We start from the raw sequence: 22,446 nt of genomic DNA on the forward strand, positions 1-22,446 counted from the left end.
TCTCTGGCTCACATGAGCCGCAGAGGCATTGGGGCTTTGTTAAACAGCTCAGCTGGGTGGGTGGGTGGGACGCCTCCTGCCCCTCAGCTGAGCAGGCCCCCATATCTCTCCGGCTTGCATGAGCTTGGGGGGGGGGCAGGCAGGCAGGCAAGCAGACAGATTCCAAGAAGGTTGTCACCTAGAACCTTCTCAGGCTCTGCCTGCCTGCTTGCCTGTGCCATTGCCATTTGCAGGCAATTCGAGCTGGCGCAATGTCTTGTCCGAAACTGGTATCGTGATCCGAACCCCATACCAGTTTTGGGCAATTTGCCAATATATCACCCAGCTCCAGCTGTTGGACTCCCAGTGCTCATCAGCCCCAGTTCCCACGCCAACTGAGGGCTGATGGGAGTTGGATTCCAGCAGCCTCTCTCTGGCACCAGTTCCCCCATCCCTGCTCTAAACCTTTTCAGAATTCTTCAAGGAGAAGAGAAGATCAAGAGTCTTGGGTATGAATCCCAACTTCTCCCTGATTCCCAACTTTCCCCTTCAGTGATATATCAAGCCCTTCCTTGATATACCGTATTTTTCGCACCATAGGACGCACCGGACAATAGGACGCACTTTGTTTTAGAGGGGGGAGAACAAGAAAAAAATATTCTCCCCCTCTCTGCCCAGCGCCCCATCAGTGAAGCGGCAGGAGGCGCTGCACAGAGAGCGGGAGAACTTTCCCCCTCTTGTTTTCCCGCTCTAAAACAAGGTGCCGTTTAAGGTGCGTTCAGGCGGCTACCTTGGAAGCCTGGAGAGTGAGAGGGGTCGGTGTGCACTGACCCCTCTCGCTCTCCAGGCTTCAGGTTCCTTTCGACCTGCTCTTTGGGGCTGGCGGGGGGAAGCCCACCACTAGCCCCAAAGAGCAGGTCAGGGAGCAGCGGAAAGGCGCAGCGGAGAGGCTCCTGCCATAGCCCCGCGTCACCTCTCCAGCCGGGAGAGGGTCGCGGGGCTATGGCGTCTTCGCTCCATAGGACGCACAAACATTTCCCCTTCATTTTTGAAGGGGAAAAAGTGCGTCCTATAGAGCGAAAAATATGGTAACTTCAAGGAAGAGCTGAGTGTGTTTTAGAGCAGAGCTCCCCAAACACTGACCTGTCGGCCACAAGCTTCATTCAGGTGGCCCACGGCATGTCAGCGGGTTTGTCGTTGAAATTGCTTTTATATATGCATTTATTTTATATACAGTGGTACCTCGGGTTACATACGCTTCAGGTTACATACGCTTCAGGTTACATACGCTTCAGGTTACATACGCTTCAGGTTACAGACTCCGCTAACCCAGAAATAGTACCTTGGGTTAAGAACTTTGCTTCAGGATGAGAACAGAAATCGTGCACCGGCGGCGCGGCAGCAGCAGGAGGCCCCATTAGCTAAAGTGATGCTTCAGGTTAAGAACAGTTTCAGGTTAAGAACGGACCTCTGGAACGAATTAAGTACTTAACCCGCGGTACCACTGTCTCTATTGTATTGCGAAGTCATTTGAGAGGCTTTGTAGGAAGCGTGATTCATAAATTTAATAATAATACCACCACTGAACTATGGCTTGTCCTCCCAGCCCCTGCCATGGTATATCCATATTCTACAGAATAATTTGCTCAAGGCTTTAAACAGTATCATCTTGACCCACAGAACAGGGAATAGGTCAATTTCTGCTTAATACCAAGCAGCGTGTTTTCGTCAGGCCTCCTGGCCACTGTTACCCAGTATATATATATATTTTTAAAGGGCACATAACGCTGCCTGAATCTTCAGTAGTAAATCTTGACATTTGAGATGTGATTATTTTCCCCTGATCAAAGTTTATGGCTTAACCTTTTTATTAAATAATGTCACTGTGTGTCCATTTTACAATGGGCGATGGGAGGAGAAAGGAAAGGAGGAATCATTGCTACAGGCAGTAACTTTCGGCAAACCTTGGAGAAACTGTGACCTTGCCAAGGTATATCAGTATAAACACAGCCTGCCAGCCCAGGGCTCTGGAGATAAGGAGGAAGGGGGCAGACAGGCGTAACTTTGAAACAGCTTTTGCTGGAGTCTGTTTTTAAGTGTATCAAAAAAAAGTTGCTGCTGTGTATTCACTAGGCCTTCTCTGTATACATTATAAATGGAAAGCCATTATCCAGAGTTTCCTTCTCTTAAGGAAGCCATTTACTTTATCCCTGCCCCCCCTTTTTTGTAAATTAAGGCAGGAGGAACTAATTGTTTGATTTTTTTTAAAAAAAAAGTTGCATAGACCAAGAGTGCTTTAATAATACTTAACTTTTGAATAATTCAAGCCACTTGCCAAGCCTTCTCTTAATAAAACACAGCTCCCTTTGTAGCGTTGTCAGGTTCGGAAGGCTAATCCTAATGTCTTCAGTTTCAGTAAAATTAGCTTCTCTTTTACTGGTAGCGGATGTCTGGCGAGCATCCAAACGCCAGAGAATAAAGCTTCAGTATATTGGCTGTTGTTATTGAAGTCATAAGAACTTAATTCCGTTGATATACTTAATTAAGACAGAGATGTGCACGAGACCATCTGCAGGCATGGCAGATTCTGTTCCTAGTGGGGAACACCTATGGCTGTCTCTCAGCCTCACCCACCTCGCAGGGCTGTTGTGAGATTAAATGGAGGTGGGGGAAACCCACTTTGAACTGCTTTGAACACCTTGTAGGGAAGGCAGGATGTAAATCCTTCTAAATAAAATCTTTAGCTTAAATGTGTTCGGATTTATAACACTTTTTGAAAACCAGAAGTTAGGTGTCTGCTTTAAATTGTTTCAAATGTCGCAAAAGCAACAACTTTGACTTCCTGCCGAGTCCCTTTGCGTATATTTTATCTTGCAATCGAATGTACACAAAACAATAAACCTTTCTATATAAATTTTCCAATACATTCTGAAAAAATAATTCCTTAATTGTTATCCACCTCCTTTCAGTTCCTTTATCACTCGAATGCTAGCGCGGAGTCAAAACTATTATTGTATTTTTGAACATATCTTCTATAACCATCCCATTTTTCCGCAAATTTTTGCTTTGAGTTTCCCTGTCAATTGAGCCGTCTCCACCATAAAGAAAAGATTTTGGAAGATAAAAGGGAGAAAATATTTACTTTCATTATTATCATTTTGTGTGCGGGTGTGTGGGTGTCTGCACATATGTGTGTTTTTGTATGAAACGTTTGGGAGGAAATAAGACGGCAAATAACAAACTAAATATTGATGTATATAATTTTTATTTCTCAACTATATTTAGTGGTAGTATGGTTGTATTTTTTTTTGTAACATAAAATCATTCAATGAAAATTATTTTTAAAAAAATCAAATGTCACAAAAGGTCAACTTTGACTTCCTGCCGAGTCCCTTTGCGTATATTTTATCTTGCAATCGAATGTACACAAAACAATAAACCTTTCTATATAAATTTTCCAATACATTCTGAAAAAATAAATCCTTAATTGTTATCCACCTCCTTTCAGTTCCTTTATCACTCGAATGCTAGCGCGGAGTCAAAACTATTATTGTATTTTTGAACATATCTTCTATAACCATCCCATTTTTCCGCAAATTTTTGCTTTGAGTTTCCCTGTCAATTGAGCCGTCTCCACCATAAAGAAAAGATTTTGGAAGATAAAAGGGAGAAAATATTTACTTTCATTATTATCATTTTGTGTGCGGGTGTGTGGGTGTCTGCACATATGTGTGTTTTTGTATGAAACGTTTGGGAGGAAATAAGACGGCAAATAACAAACTAAATATTGATGTATATAATTTTTATTTCTCAACTATATTTAGTGGTAGTATGGTTGTATTTTTTTTTGTAACATAAAATCATTCAATGAAAATTATTTTTAAAAAAATCAAATGTCACAAAAGGTCAAATTTAAGCAGTGGGCTAACACATGTATTATTTCCCCTCCTTTAAGCAACAGTGGCAATTTCAAATATGTACTCCCCCCCCCCCCCGGCTTTCTGTCTTTGTCTTGGAAAGCAGTAAGTAGGATTAACTTCGACTAATAATTAATTGTTGTTTTTTAACAGCTAGCAGTCCAACGCCACCTTTGCCGCAAACTCCGATTCAAGTGAAAGGTAATTATTATGACATAGCTTTGCACTGGGGTGTGGGTGTGTGTATAGAGGTTGCTGCAGCCTCCGTGGAGCAGCTGCTGAAGACAGACACCTGTTTGGATCAACTGCTCTCATGCCAGCATCTAGAGTCATTGGGTTGTAGTCAACTAAGTATTACTCTGAGAACAGTGTGATTGGCTGAGCAGGAGATGGAGGCGGGAGAAGCCAGAGCTGCAAGGCCATTGGGCAGTGAGGAATAGCAGTGCCTTTGAGACATTGCTGTGGGGACCTCCTTGTTTCAAAATACTTCCTTTCTAAACAGAGTAGGCCCATTGAAATCAGTAAACCTAAGTTAATCATGTCCATTAGCCTAGCATGGAATGCCTCCCATTGTTTTACTCTGCGTGATCAGATCATGTAGTGCATTCATAGAGTGAAATATTCTCAAATAAGTCTGTTTTATAAATGATTTAATGTTCACACTATAATCTGCCGCTTTAACGGGTAATTATCTATAATTCCCACATCTCCAGTTACTATGTGTATGTATCCAGCTTGCCATTCACTTCTTGAGCTTACCATTTGCTTTGTTTCTGCAATGATTTTGTCATGTTTGGGTGTCTGTTACCAGATTTCAATTGAGGTGAGATGAATAGGTGAACGCCTGTATATTTTCATGCATACTGGCTTCCCCGCGCTAGAGAGGTCCTTTGGTGGCGCTCGTAACTGAGTCTCGCCCTTTTCCTCCCTCTTAAAGTGAAAGCTGTACTTAAAAAGAGAGAATATGGACCAAAATACATGAAGAATAACTTCATCACTGGTGTCAGAGCAATAAATGAGTTCTGCCTTAAATCCAGGTATGATCATTTCTTTCTTTAAAAATTAGACTGAAATTCTGTAAGAACTGCTGCAGTGTGTCAAAGTTAACCGGGATATGAAGTAGCCAGAGGAATGTGAGGAGGATCATGATACCAGAGGTTATGGGTAACATTTTGGGTTTGGGGGACAGCTCTGTTCTCTTGGTTACCATATACTTTTCACTGGGGTTGAGAGTGGTCAGCTTCATAATAAAGTAGAGACACCACCTAAGGACTTCACGGTTAATGGGTACTGTGAGCACAGTTCCATATTATGTAGACATTCTAGGAGAGAGGCTCAGTTCAGCTATCATGCCAGACAATGGCTTGTGCTAACTATAATGAAGAATTCACCACGGTTTGAGCAAACCATGGTTTAGCGCTCCGTTTCTGTATTTCTGTGGTGTGCATGGTTTCTGGGATACCTGGTGGCACAGTGACTCATTGCATTGAGCCCCTTCACACGAGTAAGTGCTCACATTTGAATGTCACTTGTTGCAGAAAAAAAGACTTAGTAGCAGGGAGGAAAAATGTGGCCCTGCTCCACCGCCATATTTTCAAAAATTACATTTATGTCCCAGCTTCCCTCCCCTGAGCTCAACATGGCTCTTCCACCACCTCCATTTTATTTTCACAACAACCCTGTGAGACAGGTAAAGCTGTCCTCAGATAACCCAGGGGGTGTCATGATTTAGTGCGGATCTGAACCCTGATCTCTCAGGGTCCAACACTATCTACTACACCGCATTGCCTCTCTTGGATAGTGCTGTGCCCTGAATGTGAGCAACATGTGAACAGCACTACTCGATAGCAGGGCTGTGGAATCTGTAGCCCTCCAGATTTTGCTGGAATACAGCCCACATCATCCCTGACCACTGGCCATGTGGCTACAGAGAACGCCATTTCTTTCTTCCCTGTCAACCGAGCCTCTGCCAAAGCAGAGAAGAGCCTCTTCGCCAGATCGTAGGCAGATGGCAGGTTGGTACGGGGAATGAAAAGAATTGGTCTGTATCTCTTTCTGACTTTTAATACGAAAGCAAACCACACGTTGGAACCTGGGGAGGTTGTAAAGTTGCCGCCTGCTGTTAGTGAGCCAGAAATCGCATATTGTGACGATCGCTTTACTTTTTCAGTAAGTAGATTAATGCCTGCTGGTAATACTGCCTTCCTCTCCGCAAAACTGTTTCTGTTTTCCCAACAGTGACCTAGATCAGCTCAGGAAAATCAGGCGGCGAAGCCCCCATGACGACACAGAGGCTTTCACTGTGTTTTTGAGGACGGACGTGGAGGCAAAGTAAGGGCGAGTCTGACAACATTTCCTGGGTTTGGCTATCCAAAATATATACAGTCGTACCTTGGATCCCGAACACTACAAACCCGGAAGTGAGTGTTCCGGTTTGCGAACGTTCTTTTGGAACCCAAATGTTCGACGGGGCTTCCGGGGCTTCTGATTGGCTGCAGGAGCTTCCTGCAGCCAATCGGAAGCTGTGCTTTGGCTTCCGAATGTTTTGGAAGTTGAATGGACTTCTAGAATGGATTCCGTTCAACTTCCACGGTACAGCTGTATTTAACTTCTAACACTTTCCCATATATTATAGTTGGTGGTAGTGCCTTTGCCATTTCCTGTGTTGCTGGGGGTACCTGGGCTTAGATGAGTAAGACCTCCTGCTATATTACTATGAGAAAATTAATTTCAACAAGAACTGTCAGAATCAGCAAAGCCTCTCTCTTCAGTTCAGCTTGGGGTAGTGTCATACTTCCACACGGACCTGTGTTTAGAATTGCAAGAGGCAGAAAATGCAAATTCTTTGCTGTTTCGTTTTTTTTCCATAGTCAAAAGCTGGCTTCCCTGACTTGGGGCAGATGGTTTGGTCTGGTTTACTGGCTGGAGGTGATGATAGTTGCAGTTCCAAACTACAGGTTGGGGTCAAAAGCAATAGAAAACAAAGTGTATTATTTCTTAAAGGATCTTTTAACTGTGCTGGAACCCACCCAGAGTGACTGGGGAAAACCCAGCCAAATGGGCAGGGTATAAATATAAGAACAACATATTATTATCATCATCGTCATGCAAGTTAAATGAAGTTTTTTCTTCACTTCCTATCACTTTCTCTCTCCCTTCTCTCCTTCCTCCTGGTACAGGTCTTTAGAAGTTTGGGGGAGCCCGGAAGCTCTTGCACGTGAAAGAAAAAGGCGTAAAGAAGCAGAAATAGAATACAGAGAGAGTAAGTGTGGAATACTACAAAAAGAAAAAAGAAAAAAAGAGTGTAAGAGTTCTGACTCCTGTACAGTATATTTGATCAATGCACGTTCTGTAATGTCACCTCTGGGCTTGAAGTTAGTTGTGTGTTCTCATCACGAATAATGGGGTTGGACAAAGTCTTGAACATTTCTATTTACAGCTCAGGTTTCAGTGTGGCTGTGAAGTATTTGTGGAAAGTTTTGCAATGCATCCCCCCCCCCCAAGTGTACATTTGACAGAGCCCAGCAGCCAGTCTCCATGCCGTACCTCATGTACAGTGGTACCTTGGTTCCCAAATTTAATCTGTTCCGGAAGTCCATTCCAAAACCAAAGTGTTCCAAAACCAAGGCACACTTTCCCATAGAAAGTAATGCAAAATGGATTAATCCATTCCAGACTTTTGCAAACAAGCCCTAAAACAGCAATTTAACATGAATTTTACTATCTATCGAGACCATTGATCCACACAATGAAAGCAATAATCAATGTACTGTACTATAAAACAAATAAGACAGTATTGTAGATGATAAAATTAAAATTAATTATTTTTTTTCCTTACCTGCACTGATGATAGTCCTTGTTTGGATGGGGGGGCTTTTATCCATTTCCGCAGTCACACAATCAATCGGTAGCTGAACTGAGTTCCACACAGTCACAAAAACAAATTAACTGAAAAAGCCATGGTGCCTATTTTGTACATAACAAGCCAGGGTTTATAGAACATAGTGCAAAACTCTGCAGAAATGATCAGGGCCATACGGGTTGCAGAGGAATAAGTGGGCTGAGGAGTGTGGCTTGCCCTGATGCAGATGCCTTGGGATGCTGCATAGTTTTGTGTATTGTGTCAGGAAGAAATGGGTCTCTATTCTGCTTCTCTCTCCACTCGCAGTCCCCACTTCATAATTATTTCTCTTTTCAGATTTGTTTAGAAACCAGAGGTTGTTGAAGGAATACAAAGATTTCCTAGGAGAAACTAAGGTGGGTGAATGTTTTCCATCTTTGCTGTTCCTTTATAGGCAAAAAAAGCTGCAGTTTTGTGCATCTTGTGATTTTGCAGGAGTACAGAAAAACACACAATAGCCTGGTGAGCAGGGATAAGTTGGTTTAGGATGCGGGTAGGGAACCTCAAACAGATTGAAATTGACCCTTACAGGCCTCTGTCCGGCCATCTTGCCAGGCCACTCCCCTCACCATCTTGCTCCACCCCTTTCTCAAGTGCTTTTGCCTCACTGCAATGTGCCCTTGAGCCAGGCGCCAGGTTTATTTTACAAAACACAAGTATTCCCCAAAAACTGAGGTGACAGGCATCTCCTTAGAAAAAGCATTCCTCCTTTCTCTCTCTTTGCAGGAAGGAATGTCACTTCTAAAATGCTGTGTTCCTTCATGAACATGAGACTCTTAATCTCAGGGTTCGAGCCCCTCATTGGGCAAGAGATTTCTGTATTGCATGGGTTGGACTAGGTGACCCTTGGGTCCCTTCCAGCTCTATGATTCTGTGATTCATCTAAAACTAAAGGGAATCTGTAAATAAAGTGTGGGTGGGATATAAATTCAGTTGGGGATTCATTGAGACTTAATTGAATAGCCATAATTAACTGCAACTCACACATAAACTTGCTTAAAATTTATTTAACCTGGTTTATATCTTGTAGGACTAGCTATTATACAGAGGTAGAACTTAGCATTCTGCATATATGGTTTTCCATAATGTAATCAATGAATTTTAAGCGGTGTACTTGTGTTTAATTTAGCCACGTTCCAGCACGTCAACTATGTTTCTGAGTGGACCAGGAAAAGTTGTCATGGTTGCTATTTGCATGTAAGTTTTTATTTAATTTTTAGGCGTACATGTTTCTAGGTTCCGGCATGCAGATTAAGGTTAATTGGTGGGGTTTTTTGCTTCAGTTGTGGGTTTTGCAGTCATATCCTGGAAAGCAGAATTTCACTTTTATAAGGAGAGCTCAGTTAGCATATTTGCTAGTAGTATGCCCAGCTTGGATGTACATTTTTTAATTTGGGGTCTCCAGTCAATTTCTACTTCATGACTGCAAAGTTGCCGTGATCCATTCTGGCTGTAACTTTCCACTTGGACATCAGGGATGTGTGCTGTAGATGTTTCCTTCATCCTTCCCTCTCCCACACAGATTGGACCTTTCCAGGGTTTAGCATTGGTGTCTGCCAACAAGTCGTCTCCCCCCCTCCCACCCCCACCCCGCTCAGGCCCATAACTAGCTATTCTAAGCTTGATGATGGGGGAATCTTGTAAATACCATTTGTGGTTAATGCTGATGCAGACATAGTGCTACACCACGATGAAAGCAAAACATGAAAGGGAGAGGGAGCTTGCAACATGCTCCCAGTCCCCTACACTCAGTTCTGATGTACTGTTCCCTGTATCGGCTACCCCCACCCCAAAGTAACCCCGATAGCCTGGTAATTTGGACTGTTTATTCATTCCCTTCTTACTCATACGATAAAGGCAGCGATCGTAGCATTTTAATCTTAGTATGGTGCTTAGAAAACTGTCAACACATTATCAATAATACTTCCTCCCCTTTCTCTATCCTCAGAAATGGCTTGAATTTCTTTTTTAAGCTCCTTGCTTGGGTTTACACGGGTTCTGCAAGTATGTTCTCCGAAGCCATCCATTCTTTAGCAGACACTTGCAATCAAGTGAGTATTCTCTTTTTTGTTGGCCGTTTCTGTGTCGGACTTATATGTTGACCCTCTTGTTCATTGGCTGCTCTTCCCACTATAAGCGCAGCAAAGTGTGAAGCATAAAGTGGCCGGGAGACTTGCCAGGAAGTGCAAACAGGCCACGGGTTGCTGGAGCCTGTCCATTGCGTTTTGCAGTATTTTGTATTTCCTTCTACGAATGGTGGTCTATATGCAGCAACTATGCTTGCTTTGTCAAGTACAGTGGTGCCCCGCAAGACGAAAAACTCGCTAGACAAAAGAGTTTTTCGGTTTTGCGTTGCTTTGCTAGATGAATTTCCCTATGGGCTTGCTTCACAAGACGAAAATGTCTTGCGCTTTTTTTTAAAAGCCGTTTGAAGAGGCGCAGTTGCGACGGACCGTGCTTCGCAAGACGAAAAACATCCCAAGACGAAAAGACTCGCGGAACGAATTATTTTCGTCTTGCGAGGCACCACTGTATTTAATAAAATTTTGTGTCCAGGCCACTTTTCAAAACAGAAATATCTTCCAAGGTGCATGGCAAAACAGAGCGTTTACAATGAATAATAGTAAAAAAAGGGCAGTGCAACTACAGTGGTACCTCGGGTTAAGTACTTAATTCGTTCCGGAGGTCCATTCTTAACCTGAAACTGTTCTTAACCTGAAGCACCACTTTAGCTAATGGGGCCTCCTGCTGCTGCTGCGCCGCCAGAGCGCGATTTCTGTTCTCATCCTGAAGCAAAGTTCTTAACCCGAGGTACTATTTCTGGGTTAGCGGAGTCTGTAACCTGAAGTGTCTGTAACCTGAAGCATATGTAACCTGAGGTACCACTGTATTTTATTCTAAAACCATTTCATTCTTCTCCCACAATTGCATTCAACGTGTGGTTGCTGCACACGCAAGCTTATACCAAGAACAAACTTAGTTGGTCTCTAAGGTGCTACTGGACAATTTTATATCTATATATATTGGTTGCTGAAAGAATAAGATGAGACACTGGGGGCGGGGCCAAGAACACGACTCCTCCTGTCACTCCCTCATGCCCTAAATAGGGCTAGAACGAATAGGAAAGGGTAACTGAAGATAGCAGGGAAAACACAAATCACTGCCTTGCCTTTTCAAATACGTTAGTCAAGGCAAATTGGCTTTCAAATTTAGATAAGAACATCCCTACAGTTTTAAATAATGAAAAACAACCCCCAACATCTAAAGCTTTAAGGCAATTTCATTCTTTCAAACAATTGAGAATTTGAGTTTGTCTTCACAACGTTTTGGTTTAATTCTCTATATGGGTTTGGCCCTTGAAGTAGCGGGGTGTTTGGGTTAGCAGCAGCCTGGCCAAGGTTGAAGCTTTTTTGTGAATCTACGAACAGCTTCCTTCAGGATTTCAAGCACACTTTCTTTCGCAGCTAATCTGCTATTTACTGGAACTGAGACATTTGCACACCCGCCAGGGTGGCTTAACATTTTTTTGTTTGAAACATTGCACTTTCTATTTAAAAAGAATAGCCTCCTTAGGCTGTAAAATTATAAGGCCAGTTCATTTGGCATCAGCAGACGTATTCTAGTGAGCCACCCAGCTTTCCAACAGTGACTGGTGCTGGCACTGTCTGCCAAGCTGCAGGGAGCAAAATACGCTTGGGCAAAGCCCCTTCACGTCCCAATTGCTGGTGTGATGGATTGCTGTTTGAAAGAGCATGTGTAGTGGAGAGACATTTCTATGGCGTCGCACATGCATGCTGAGTTTTTTGCTTTTGCTGAGACGTTCTGCCTTGGGCGCAGGTAGAAAGGAGGTTTGTTGAAGCATCTGGTGGGCTGTGTGGGGCCTCTGGCAAGCGTGTGGTGCAGGCCACCTGTGCCTGCTCTTCTGAATGAGATGGATGTCTTCTTTACGTAGTGACAAAGTAGCGTGCCACCAATGATGTTCTTGATGCCTTGAAACCACAATGGTTCACAATGAAGCTCTGAAATACTTCCTACGAGCATTTTCCTGATGGGTTTTTGCCAGGTTCTGTTTCAACTAAAATTTCCTGATTTCTTCCCCAAACATTAAAATTGGTATTATTTTTGTCTGCGGTAAATCTGAGTTACTAGAGTGGCATTCTCTCTCTCTCTTTTTAAAAAGTTTGATTTTTATTTTTTTAAAGACAATATTCACATCCTTTTCAATTTCTACATTTCTGGGATTACTCAGATCCCTTGGACTTCCCCCATGCCCCTGGTTTCCAATTTTTCATTATTATGAATAATAATCTCCTTTTTTACCTTAACTCATATTACATTATAAGTGTCACAACAGTCCTGCTAATGTTTTTAATTATATACAGTGGTCTTTAAGATATTCTATAAACTTTTTCCACTCTTGACTGAATTTCTTGTCATGTTGGTGCCTGATCCTCACGGTCATATTTGCCATTTCGGTGTAGAGAGTGGCATTCTCTGTTTAATCTTTTTCAAAAGCTTTTGATGATTTCGAAATTGTCCAATTCTTCTTTCTTTTCATATCCAGGCTTTGCTAGCATTGGGAATCAGTCAGTCGGTGAGGACTCCAGATCCCAGTCATCCGTATGTTGTCTTTTTTCCTTTTTAGTTTTAAAAGTCCCTAACTTCTAAAGTAGTTTAGAATGTCTTTCGAAGCCTAAACTGGACACCTTTTCAGTGTTTCCAACTTAACGTTGCGACGTATCGCTGCATATGTTCAGGTTCCAGGTTTGATAAAACAGCTGGTAGTTTGGGCTTTTCACATGTAAGGTCAGTTTTGTCCATGTGCGCCTCTCTTTGGCACCTGCCAATATTGGAAAGCGATTTGTGGCAAATGACAAGTTCTAAAGTATTGTGTTTCAATGATGGACTATGGTCTTTGAGGTTTTCCATTTAGGTTGTGTTAGCTTTTGTATAATAATAATAATAATAATAATAATAATAATAATAATAATAATTTACACCCTGCCCATCTGGCTGAGTTTCCCCAGCCACTCTGGGCAGCTCCCAATCGAGTGTTAAAAACAATACAGCATGAACTATTAAAATATTAAATATTAAAAACTTCCCTAAACAGGGCTGCCTTCAGATGTCTTTTAAAGATAGGATAGCTGCTTATTTCCTTCACATCTGAAGGGAGGGTATTCCACAGGGCAGGTGCCACTACCGAGAAGGCCCTCTGTCTAGTTCCCTGTAACCTCACTTCTCGCAATGAGGGAACCACCAGAAGGCCCTCGGCGCTGGATGTCAGTGTCTGGGCAGAATGATGGGGGTGGAGACGCTCTTTCAGGTATACAGGACCGAGGCCATTTGTGCTCGGAAACGTACTGGGAGCCAATGCAGATCTCTCAGGACCGGTGTTATGTGGTCCCAGTGGCAACTCCCAGTCACCAGTCTAGCTGGTGGATTAATTCTAATTCTGGATTAATTGCAGTTTCTGGGTCACCTTCAAAGGTAGCCCCACATAGAGTGCATTGCAGTAGTCCAAGCGGGAGATAACTAGAGCATGCACCAATCTGGCGAGACAGTCCGCGGGCAGGTAGGGTCTTAGCCTGCGTACCAGGTGGGGCTGGTAGACAGCCGCCCTGGACACAGAATTAACCTGTGCCTCCATGGACAGCTGTGAGTCCAGACTGACTCCCAGGCTGCGCACCTGGTCCTTCAGGGGCACAGTTACCCCATTCAGGACCAGGGAATACCCCACACCCCACTTAAGTAGGGTTTTGTTTTTGTTTTTTTAAACATCCTCAAAATACATGAGAGCCGATACGATTTTTAGCCACCCAGCGGGCTCCAAACCATGGGGAGACATCAGGTTTCTGCCTTTTCTTGTAAGACAGGGACAGACAGCCACGTTGCTTTCAAGGCCGATATATGACAGCAGGTGATCATGCCACAGGGCAAGCCAGACCAAGCAGTGGGCAAGTCCTTTGCTGGAGTCCATCGGATATCTATTTACATACACTCTTTAACACAGAAATGCACACACAGGCACATACCTTCCTCCTCTGCGCATAATAATAATAATAATAATAATAATAATAATAATAATAATAATTTATTATTTATACCCCGCCCATCTGGCTGAGCCTCCCCAGCCACTCTGGGCGGCTTCCATAGAAACCAAAAATACAGTAAAATATCACACGTTAAAAACTTCCCTGAACAGGGCTGCCTTAAGATGTCTTCTGAATGTCAGGTAGTTGTTTATCACTTTGACATCTGCTGGAAGGGCGTTCCACAGGGTGGGCGCCACTACCGAGAAGGCCCTCTGTAGCTTTGCTTCTCGCAATGAGGGAACTGCCAGAAGGCCCTTGGCGCTGGACCTTAGCGTCCGGGCAGAGCGATGGGGGTGGAGACGCTCCTTCAGGTATACTGGACCGAAGCCATTTAGGGCTTTAAAGGTCAGCACCAACACTTTGAATTGTGCTCGGAAACGTACTGGGAGCCAATGTAGGTCTTTCAAGACCGGTGTTATATGGTCTCGGCGGCCGCCCCCAGTCACCAGTCTAGCTGCCGCATTCTGGATTAGTTGTAGTTTCCGGGTCACCTTCAAAGGTAGCCCCACGTAGAGTGCATTGCAGTAGTCCAAGCGGGAGATAACCATAGCATGCACCACTCTGGCGAGACAGTCCGCAGGCAGATAGGGTCTCAGCCTACGTACCAGATGGAGCTGGTAAACAGCTGCCCTGGACACAGATTTGACCTGCGCCTCCATGGACAGCTGTGAGTCCAAAATGACTCCCAGGCTGCGCACCGGGTCCTTCAGGGGCACAGTTACCCCATTCAGGACCAGGGAATCCTCCACACCTGCCTGCCTCCTGTCCCCCCAAAACAGTACTTCTGTCTTGTCAGGATTCAACCTCAATCTGTTAGCCACCATCCGCATGTACACACAAACTAGCCCTCCCCCTTTCTTGCACAGACACACTCTTTAGCCTCCCCCCACCCCCCACAGCGACTGTGATGCAGCCAAGATTACTGAGAATGGCATCACGGAGATAGTGATTTTGGGTGCGTTGGTGTCTGGGACTGGGCAGAGGAGGAATGGTGCATTTTAAATAAAAGGGCACATTCTACTCATGTAAAAACACACTGATTCCCGGACCGTCTGCAGGCCAGATTTAGAAGGCGATTGGGCTGGATCCGGCCCCTGGGCCTTAGTTTGCCTACCCATGCCCTAGAGAGCTGGCTGCTTGTCAGTATAGAGACAGTCCAGACTTAGGTGGACCCAACAGTCTGCCTCCATACAAAGGAATTTTGTGCGCAAATATTGCATGCTTTCTCTCTCTCTCCTCCCTGTCCCAAATCTCCACCCAGATATGGCTTCACAAACATGCGCTACATTGCATCCCTGATCAGTGGCGTTGGCATTTTCATGATGGGCGCAGGCCTTTCATGGTATCACGGCATCATAGGTCTGATGAATCCTCAGCCCATAGAATCTCTTCTTTGGGTGAGTTGTCACCGTCTTTTGAAAATTGCAATGCTTTAGTGAAGTTTCGTTTCGTTAGCCTGCTGTGCTAGCAGAACAGCAGTGTTGGACACAGACAGTGGGTAGTTTTTGCGGGGCTCGCCTTGCTGTGTTCGATAACTTCTTTTACTTTGGGGGGAGGAAGGCAGGGGAATGGCAGCATTTGGGCTGCAGATTAAGTAATCCATCTTGGTCTTTAAGTGAGTATTGCAAGAAGTAGGGCATGTTTTCAGGCTGTAAAGACTACTGCTAGGACTCCTTTTTTTTTGATACAATAACATTTTGATTTTGGATGCAGTATGTCAATAGTGTTGCAGATTATGGTATGCCTGAGTTACATGTGCTTCAGAACTAGGAAGTCACTACTGCTACAGAGTATCACCATTGTAATAGTCTGACCAGTTTGGCAAAACACAGTCCTGGCCTTTAGCCTATGAGTCAGGAGACTAGAGTGCTTCTTGAGATTACCACAGTTTTAATATTTTGGCTCTCCTGCTTCTGTCTTGTCTCACAATATAGGAAGTTCTTTTTTATTCCTGAAAAAAACAAACTACTGTTTTCCCCCAAGGCATTCTACTGTATAACTACATTCTCCCCTATTACTTCTAGGCTTATTGTATTTTAGCAGGATCACTGGTGTCTGAAGGAGGTATGTATTCCAGTGGGAAAATGCATTATTACTTTGCCATTACTTTGCTGATGCATTAATAATTTTTTTAAGGCTTGAACATGCTTCTAAGTGAGCATACAAAATTAAGCACATAACATTTCAAGCTATTATAGTTTAACTCTTTAGGATGCAAAGCTAAAGTGCTGTGTGTGTGTGTGTGTGTGTGTGTGTGTGTCCTGGGGGATGCAACTCCTGCTTGCCTCACCCACCTAACTTCTGACATGGAGAGTGTTTTTTAAATCTATAAATAAAACTAGTGATTTGGCATCTAGGTGGGCTGATCAAATCACTTATGTTAAAGAACTTGATGCAAAGAAACGCACAGCTGGTGCTGTGAGAGGGGATTTTTGTTGATGGGCTTCTCGGATTGCACAGCAAACATCTTTTGAAAGAGACCAGATGAAAAAAGCAAGTCTCTGATATTGGCTTGGATATCTGCAATTCAGAGGACTAAAGAAGGGCGGTTCCCCCAAAATTCTTAGGCTCATCTCAAGTCAGTCGTCAAGTCACAGGCAGGAATTGGATATAGAACCTTAGTTGCAGGCAGTTCAGTCAGTCTGAACTGTATATCTTAACTCAGTCTAGAGCAGTGGTTCCCCAACTCCCCCCTCCTCATTTGAAAGTTTGCTGATAGTGGACCACTTAATTATTATTATTGGCCTGTTGTAGCAATTGCAGTACACTGTATGCTGTATGATTTTTACTCGTGTTTCCATTGCTTCTTTTATTTCTTATATTGTATTTTCTTTGCTGTTTTACCCGGCATCATTCTCTTTTCATCGGGAGTTGAAATGTTTCCCTTGTGTTCTTTCTCTTACTGAAACAATTATTTCACCGCTTTTATTCCAGCTACTCTTCTTGTAGCTATAAATGAAATTCGAAGGAGTGCTCGGGCCAGAGATGTATCCTTCTACCAATATGGTACGTAACATGAGATGAATTTACTCATTTTGTAAAACATAGCAAGAAGCTGTTTTACTTATTTTGAATTTGTACAGCTTAATGTCTCCTGTATTGTTCATAAATGGGAAGAAAAGCCTTTTCGTTCATTAGTGCTTCCTGGAATTTGTTGCTACCAAGGAAATAATAACTGTTGAACTCTGAGATGTCCGTAGAATCATATTTTAAAACATTATCAACATTTAACTCTACTTTGCAGCAAACACTTTATTAAAAGCTTTGGCAAGTTTTCATTTGTTTAACTCTTGTGTGGCTATGTCAGCACCTCACTGTTGCACCCATGTTCAATCTTCAGTCATGCAGGCTCGTGATCCCAGCACAAATGTTGTGTTGCTAGAAGATACCGCAGCCGTTCTGGGCGTGACATTAGCTGCTACTTGTATGGGTCTGACTTCTCTTACAGGTAAGCCTTTCTGTGAGTTTGAGTCCTGGCAGAACTTTCTTCTAACTTGCAAGCAAGGCAATTTAGAAGAAGCTAATCTTCTTCTAAGGCAATTGGCAAAAAACCCCCAGTAATAGTCAAGTGCTTAAAACAAACTGAGGATAAGTAGACAAAACTTTCCTGGACTGGAGTGCTGCAGGTTGGAGATTTGAATCCTGCTTCTGCAAAACCCTTGCACATAGAAAAATTGCATGTTGGGGTCAAGGCTAGTCTAGAACCCCACTGATCTTGTGCAATGTTCTGACAGCATTCTACTTTTGCTCTTCCATTCTCATGCAATTTTCCTTTTTCGTCATGACTTTTAGACTGTAAGTCTGCGGGCAGGGGCTATCTTGGCTGTGTGTGTTTTTTAAGCATGATTATTGATCATGATTAATACAACGTTTTCTCCCGAAGAGCGGGTTAGAGCAATTTTAATTAAATGGAGACCTTAATTGGCCATTTCTGCTCCTACATCCTTAACTCCCTCCTCACAATTCTGGTTAGTGATGTGTGAATTGCGTAATACTGTAACTTACATTTTTCACTCTTGTCCCATCCATTAAGTGGCGTTGGGAGCAAGCCGGCAGTAAATCACACTGGGCAAGTTGGAGTGAACTTTTTTTTAGCAAGAATGCAGTCTGCACAGACTTGTTGGAGTCTAATGACCACAGAGGGGACGCGGGTGGCGCTGTGGGTTAAACCACAGAGCCTAGAACTTGCCGATCAGAAGGTCGGCGGTTCGAATCCCTGTAATGGGGTGAGCTCCCTGTAATGGGGTGAGCTCGGTCCCAGCTCCTGCCAACCTAGCAGTTCAAAAGCACATCATGTGCAAGTAGATAAATAGGGACCGCTCTGGCGGGAAGGTAAACGGCGTTTCCGTGTGCTACTCTGGTTCGCCAGAAGTGGCTTAGTCATGCTGGCCACATGACCTGGAAGCTGTCTACGGACAAACGCTGGCTCCCTTGGCCTATAGAGCAAGATGAGCGCACAACCCCAGAGTCGGTCACGACTGGACCTAATGGTCAGAGGTCCCTTTACCTTTACCTTTTAATGACCACAGAAGCTCATCCCCATTCAGTCTTGCCCCTCCTGGGCAAGTAGGATCAGTTGCTGAGAGTGAAAGTCCCCACCTCCACGCAACCGTCTAAATTCCCTCCTCTCCAGGGTTCCCCCAAGCAATTGGAGACTGTGCCTATATGAAGCCAACCTCTCCTCCTCCTGTTTCATGCCTCTTCTGGTCCTGGGAGATAAGCGGGGAGGGGAGCTTGTTGCAGACACCTGTGAGTCTTCACCAGCCAGACTCCCTTCTGCCTCTTGGCCTCCCTCCTCCTCTGCTTCAGCTTCTGCCTCTGATTCTGGGCTCCTCTCTGCCACATACTCTCCCAGCTCACTAAGCCCTGTTGCCTCTTCAGCTTCCAGCACCTCTTCCCTCCCCAGTCTTCTCCATCTGCCCACTCATCGTTCTCCCGCCACCAATCCCTGGGCTCTGAGCCTTCTTCCCTTGGTGTTTCTCCAGCTGGTTCTTCCATCATTCCTCTGCACCCAACCAATCCACGACATCAGGTTACGTAGCGAAAAGTGTGAGTGCCGCATAGCGTGGCTAGCTTCATCCCTAAGTGATCATCTCCACCGAGAGAAATGGAGAAGGCACACAACAGGAATCCCTTTTGAGAAATGAATTTGTGTCTGTGTGTATCCTTTCAGGTAACCCATACTACGACAGTCTTGGGTCCCTTGGTGTGGGGACACTGCTGGGAGCTGTATCAGCCTTCCTTATTTACACCAACACTGAAGCTCTGCTGGGAAGATCCATCCAACCTGACCAGCTACAGAAACTTACAGAGTTACTGGAAAGTGATCCTGCTGTAAGGTAAGAGAGTTGGGTAGGGAAGGACCTGTTTGATGGCAAAAACCATCAACAGTAAAGACAGAGCATGTAATGGGTGGAATGATGACTTCTTTCAAGTTAACTTTGGAATTTATTTATTTTTATGGGAAGAAAGTCAGTTTTGGGTCATGTGGCCATTTGCTTGGGCAGTTTGAAACGCCTAATTGTTTTTGCTTTGTCCCACCACATCCTACAAAATATTTATCTCAGAGCCATTCATGATGTTAAAGCCACAGATATGGGAATGAGTAAAGTGAGATTCAAAGCAGAAGTCGACTTTGATGGACGGGTTGTTACTCGGTCTTACCTGGAGAAACAAGACATTGAACAGCTGCTACAAGTATGCATAAATACGCGTGGTTGTTTTCAGTAGTTTTTCTTAAGTGCACTTAAAACCCCCAGATCAGTGGTATATGTACTTTGTATTTATACACAATTCATCTAAAGTTTATAGGCTGTATACAAATCTGCCTTGTGGGTTTTCAAGCTGTGGAACCTCAAGCTGTGGAATCTCGGTTTTCGAACATAATCTGTTCCAGAAGACCGTTCGACTTCCGAAACTTTTGAAAACTGAATGCGGAAGCCTCAGTACAAACAGGGAAACTCAAAACGGAAGCATGTTTGGCTTCCTAAAATCGTTCGAAAACTGAAGCAGTTCTGGGGTTTTGGCATTCAAAAGCCGAAACATTTGTCAACAGATGTTTGACAACCGAGGTTCCACTGTAAATACAACAGGGAATTATTTACAATGTAGCTTTACTTCACAGCTCACAACAACATAAATGAGGAATTGTTTAATCCTACATTAATGAGAAGGGGATTATTTTTTGACTGAGCTGATGTGATGCCTTAGAATGTTCACAAACATTCAGCTCTAGGAAAGTTAAAACAAATGGAATGTAAAAGGCTAACTTTTGCCTGGATCGTGTCCTTTGTATTTAGTTCTGCTCTGATAATTCAGTTTTTAACGTGGTATGGTTTTCATTACCATAAAACTTATCCTTTTGTGTGTGTGTGTGTTTTTTTAAAAGGAAGCCTTATTAACTTCTAAGAAGTGTGTTCTTAAAAATGAAGGATATTGTGAACGGTGTATAATAATGGGGTCTACTTGTAACATCTAGTTAAACAGAAAGCTGTGCTAAGCTAATTCATATTCTGCACTGGGGATTCTGCAGCCTGAGTGAGTAGTGCAGTTTAAGCAAGTTTGTCTTCCTCTCCTTAGTGGTTGTAAGCATGTTTCTGCATTTCTGGAGAAGGACAGCAAGCTGCCCATGCTTTATCACCTCCCTACCAAAAGTTCAAATAAAATTCTGGCTTTGGAGATTTCACCAGGCGATGCTTTGAAGCTTAACCTTGCACCTGTAAGCATTAGAAACTTGCTTTTTAAAAAAAGTAAATAAAAGCCCGAGGTTCTCAAGGGTCCTTAGCTCTGTGGATTTTCTGCACCTGCTCAGAAACTTGGAATACACACAACATGAATGTAGCCAGTTAATAGATACCACTGCCAGCTGACAGTCCAGTTCTGTGCCAACACTTGAGTTTAAGCAGTTAGTGAAAATAGGTTTGTGCTCCCATTTTTTGAGGCATGGCATTACTCGTTACGTGAAAAAGTCTTTGCGTTTACAAGATAGGAAAGCCTATTTGTTATTTCCCCCCTTGCCGCTTTTTAAAGCTTGCTTGCTTAACTTCACGGCAGGAAATCCAGCAGGTGACGACTCCTGAAGAATTAGAGAATTTCATGCTGAAACATGGCGAAAATATAATTGACACGCTAGGGGCAGAAGTCGACCGGCTTGAGAAAGAGCTGAAGGTAAGAGTTTGGCTGGTGAAAAGGGAGAAGGAATCAGCTGAATAGCTCAGTTGGCTAGAGTGTGGCACTGATAACACTGGGGTTGCAGGTTCGATCCCCGCAAGGGACAGTTGCATATTCCTGCGTTGCAGGGGGTTGGACTAGATGATCCTCAGGGTCCCTTCCAACTCAGTGATTCTGTGAGTCTTCTATGTACTTCTTTGCTGAACCTGCCTCGGCAGGAAATGATTTCCTTCCATAACTGAGGCTTCGTTAGGCGAATATGCCCATTTCAGGTTCACGGGTGGTTAAAACGTTGTAAACAAAGACCCAGAGCAGGGATGGGAACCCTGTTTCTGTCCAGGGGCGAACATTCCCTTATGGACAACATTCTGGGGGCCGCACATTGGTGGTGGGCCAGATGCAAAAGCAAGCTACCGTATTTTTCGCTCCATAAGGCGCACCTGACCAAAAGGCGCACTTACTTTTTTTGGAGGGGGGGATTCAAGGGGGGGGGGAATTATTTAAAGGGAGCGCTGAACAGAGCCTGTCTGCATCCCAGGCTCTGCTCAGCGCTCCCTTTCATGAGCCGCGTGGAGCATGTGTGCGGCGCTTGCGGGCTTTTCCCCGTGGAGGGAAAAGGGCAGCCCTCCTCAGGGAAAAGCCCCCAGGAGCCACACACACACTCCGCGCAGCTCTTTAAAGGGAACGCGGCTCTTGGGGGCTTTTGCGGGAGGTGGAGGAAGTGAGAGAGCCTCACTCTGTCCCTTCCACCACCTCCCGCAAAAGCCAAGGATAGCTGTGCGAAGCCTCCACAGGGCAGCGGGATGAAGGCTCCCCGCTGCCCTGCAGAGGCTCCGCAGGCTACCCCAGAGCTGCTCAGGAGCTTGTCGGAGCTGGTGGGGGAAGCCCAGGCCCCCCCCAGCCCCAGGGACCACACATTCGCTCCATAAGACGCACAGACATTTCCCCTTAGATTTTAAGAGGAAAAAAGTGTGTCTTATGGAGCGATAAATACTGTAGTTGCCCTACCTCCAAAGGCCAGGCAAAGAAAGATGCATGATCAAAGTTCAGGGACACCTTCCAGCCAGGCACCAAGTGCAGAGAGTACAGGGATGGTGTGTGGCCTGGGAAGAGCCCCAAGGTCCAGAATCAGAGAGGCCCAGAGGCTGGAGGCTCCCCATGACTGGCCTCAAGGCTCTTGTGTTGGCTTCTCTGGCCACCTTGTTTTGGGAACAGCCTCCTGAAGAAGCCCCACTGCGATGGAAGGGAGCACTTCCGAAGAAGTATCTGAGGATGCCTACATCAAGAATTTGTTGTTCACGGTCATGGATGCTTTGGTTTAGATTCCCTTCCAACTCTTCTATGATTCTACTTGCCCAGAAACGTAATCAGCAAGTCCACGAGG

General features: G+C 44.3%; 1 protein-coding gene across 1 annotated transcript in view; it reads left to right on the forward strand.

Annotated features, from left to right (window-relative positions):
* The window catches only part of SLC30A9 (solute carrier family 30 member 9), a 33,109-nt gene that overhangs the window by 9,121 nt on the left and 1,542 nt on the right, over window positions 1–22,446 (forward strand). Inside the window, exons 3-17 of the mRNA XM_082238257.1 lie at window positions 4,050–4,097; window positions 4,834–4,933; window positions 6,135–6,227; window positions 7,076–7,158; window positions 8,095–8,153; window positions 8,927–8,994; window positions 9,746–9,848; window positions 12,362–12,417; window positions 15,154–15,289; window positions 15,917–15,956; window positions 16,827–16,898; window positions 17,233–17,340; window positions 19,066–19,231; window positions 19,460–19,589; window positions 20,946–21,059. Of these exons, the coding sequence (XP_082094383.1) occupies window positions 4,050–4,097; window positions 4,834–4,933; window positions 6,135–6,227; window positions 7,076–7,158; window positions 8,095–8,153; window positions 8,927–8,994; window positions 9,746–9,848; window positions 12,362–12,417; window positions 15,154–15,289; window positions 15,917–15,956; window positions 16,827–16,898; window positions 17,233–17,340; window positions 19,066–19,231; window positions 19,460–19,589; window positions 20,946–21,059 (1,376 nt within the window). The remainder of the gene's footprint in view (window positions 1–4,049; window positions 4,098–4,833; window positions 4,934–6,134; window positions 6,228–7,075; window positions 7,159–8,094; window positions 8,154–8,926; window positions 8,995–9,745; window positions 9,849–12,361; window positions 12,418–15,153; window positions 15,290–15,916; window positions 15,957–16,826; window positions 16,899–17,232; window positions 17,341–19,065; window positions 19,232–19,459; window positions 19,590–20,945; window positions 21,060–22,446) is intronic.

Source organism: Podarcis vaucheri, assembly GCF_965113315.1.
Source record: "Podarcis vaucheri genome assembly, chromosome: 9".
In the NCBI taxonomy this organism is placed as follows: Eukaryota; Metazoa; Chordata; class Lepidosauria; order Squamata; family Lacertidae; genus Podarcis; species Podarcis vaucheri.